Genomic DNA, 2,188 nt, shown 5'->3' on the forward strand with positions numbered 1-2,188 from the left:
GGACGGGACGGGACGGGACAGGGAGGAGCGGAGCGGGGCGGGCGGCTCAGTCAGGGAGTTCTTTAAAGATGGCCGGAGCGACGGCCGCCGCCGCGACCCCCGTGTACTGCGTGTGCCGCGAACCCTACGACGTGAGCCGCTTCATGATCGAGTGCGACATCTGCAAGGACTGGTTCCACGGCAGGTAAGGCGCCGGGAGCCGCGCCGGGGCTGGGCGGCGCGCCGGGGCAGCCGCCGGGGCGGGCGGCCGGGCGGCCACCGGGCACAGGCGRTGGCAGTCGCGTTTCCCCCTCCCCCCGGGGGGGACAATGGCTGCGCGGCGGCAGCACGGGGGGGAGCAGCGGGCGCTCGCCCGGTCCGGTCTCTTTCCCCCCCTCYCCGCGGCGGGGACAGTGCAGGCGCCGGCGGGGGCGGCTGTCCCCGGGCACATGGGTCCGCAGCTGCGAGGGGGCGGACGGGCCGGGCCGGGCGGCCGGCCGAGGGGGGTGGGGGGGACCGGTTACGAAAGAGCAACAGATGCGGGGCTGACGGGGCCGGGGCCACCCCGAAGTTGTGCTGACTGTGCGGAGGCGCCGCGTGTCCCCCCGCGCTCCCGGGGGCTCTCTCCCGGGACAGGCCGGTCCCTTGGCGGAGCGGTGCGGGCGCCGGGGCTGTCCCCGGCCGGGTGCGAGCTCCGGGCTGCCCGTGYGTTTTGTTCGGGGGACGGCGGCGGAGGAGAAAGAGGGGTCGCTCCGTTCCTCTCTCCGCTTTGACGTTTCCAGCCCGGTCCCGAGCGGCCGCCGCCGCCGCGCGTGTGTTTTGCGAGCCGAGCGTGCGAATAATAAAAGGCCCGTCGGCAGCCGCTGCGTGCGGGAGGAGGCGGCGGCGGTGGCGGCGGTGGGGATTCACGGGCAGTTAAACAAAGGAGCAAGTTGGGGGCCCGCGGCGGCGGCGGCGGCGGCTCGGCCGGGCCGGGGYTGCGGGGCCGCTCGGTGCCGCCCCCGCCGTGTGGGGAGCGCCGGGGCGCGCGCGGCGCCGGTGATTGACAGCCCGGCGTTTAAATACCCCGAGCGGCGACAACAACAGCGCCGGCCGCCCGCGCCGCGCCCCCTGCCGGCCAGGGCCCGCACCGCCGCCCCCCGACCCTGCCCTCACGGGGGGTCCCGCTTGTTTGCGTTTGTTTTTTTTGCCTCGGTTCGTTTTGCCCGTTTCTTGCCCGCAAACGGCGAAACAAAAGCGCCGGCGGAAAGTAGGTTGCGTRTCTAAGGTGTTACTCAACGGCGATTGTTACGCGCGGTGTGTTTTCTTGCCACGTTTTAGGGCGTAAGGGAGGCTCGCAGCGTTTGTGRTGTTTACTTGTGCGTACGTGGAGTTGGTTTGTTCTTTGTACGTGGGCTTCCCCCGGCTGGGACCGCGGTATTATAGAAACTGTGAAAAGGGCTTTGTAAACCGTAAAAAAACTGGCAAAGCAGGATTGTTGTACCTTAAAAACAACCTCTCATTAGTGTTTTTAACTAGACCGCTACTACTCTTGGCAGTGCTGTTGTTGAGAGAGAGGCGCRCAGCAGCTCTTTTGGGTTACAGCAGCTTCATACAAGTTTGTCAAAACTCGGTCAGTGCCTGCAGTAAAGGTGCGGGCATCGCCTGAAGGTGTTTGTTACAGATTCTTTCTCTTCCAAGTCTTTTTCTGTATTTGTGTAGCTGCTCTTTCAGAATGTCCTGGCAATTGCTCAGGTTCCATGCAGGCTTGACTTAAATGCCAGCCTTGTGAGTCAATATTACTGGAATATGGGTGAACCAAATTTCTGAAATTGTTACGAGGGGGAAAGTACTGCCTGATTCAAAGATGGGTACAGACCACTTGGTAGCTTTCTTGGATTTGGAGCTGCAAAAAGCTCCACATATGTTCCTGCGATTGAGCTCTGTCATGTAAKGGGTAGAGAAAGTCTGTTAGCACTGAACTRCTTTGRTAGTCTAAAAACTAAAGAGTGAAAAAGCAGCAAGGAGGCCGGCAAGAGCTGGCAACAGCCAYGCTGCTTTGGGATTTAGTTGCATGCTCACCCAGTCCCATGACTAAWGGACAGGTTTTTGGGAGACCCACTGCCCCCTGTCAGCTGTGGTTTGCTGTGGGAGCCCCTTTCCCCTTGCTTTAAGAGTGTCTGAAGACTGTTACATATCTTGTGAAAGAAAACACACACTCTCAAATCTT

At 62.5% G+C, this 2,188-nt stretch overlaps 1 protein-coding gene across 2 annotated transcripts in view; it reads left to right on the forward strand.

The window, feature by feature from the left end:
- KDM7A (lysine demethylase 7A) overlaps nt 1-2,188 on the forward strand; it is a 61,071-nt gene continuing 58,883 nt past the window's right edge. For both annotated transcript variants that reach the window (XM_057374493.1, XM_057374494.1), the window contains exon 1: nt 1-184. In XM_057374493.1, coding sequence (XP_057230476.1) covers nt 69-184 — 116 coding nt within the window. In that variant the 5' untranslated portion in view covers nt 1-68. The remainder of the gene's footprint in view (nt 185-2,188) is intronic.

The sequence above is a fragment of the Malurus melanocephalus genome, unplaced genomic scaffold (genome assembly GCF_030028575.1).
Source record: "Malurus melanocephalus ecotype Western Australia unplaced genomic scaffold, MMel_1.1 scaffold_226, whole genome shotgun sequence".
Classification (NCBI taxonomy): domain Eukaryota; kingdom Metazoa; phylum Chordata; class Aves; order Passeriformes; family Maluridae; genus Malurus; species Malurus melanocephalus.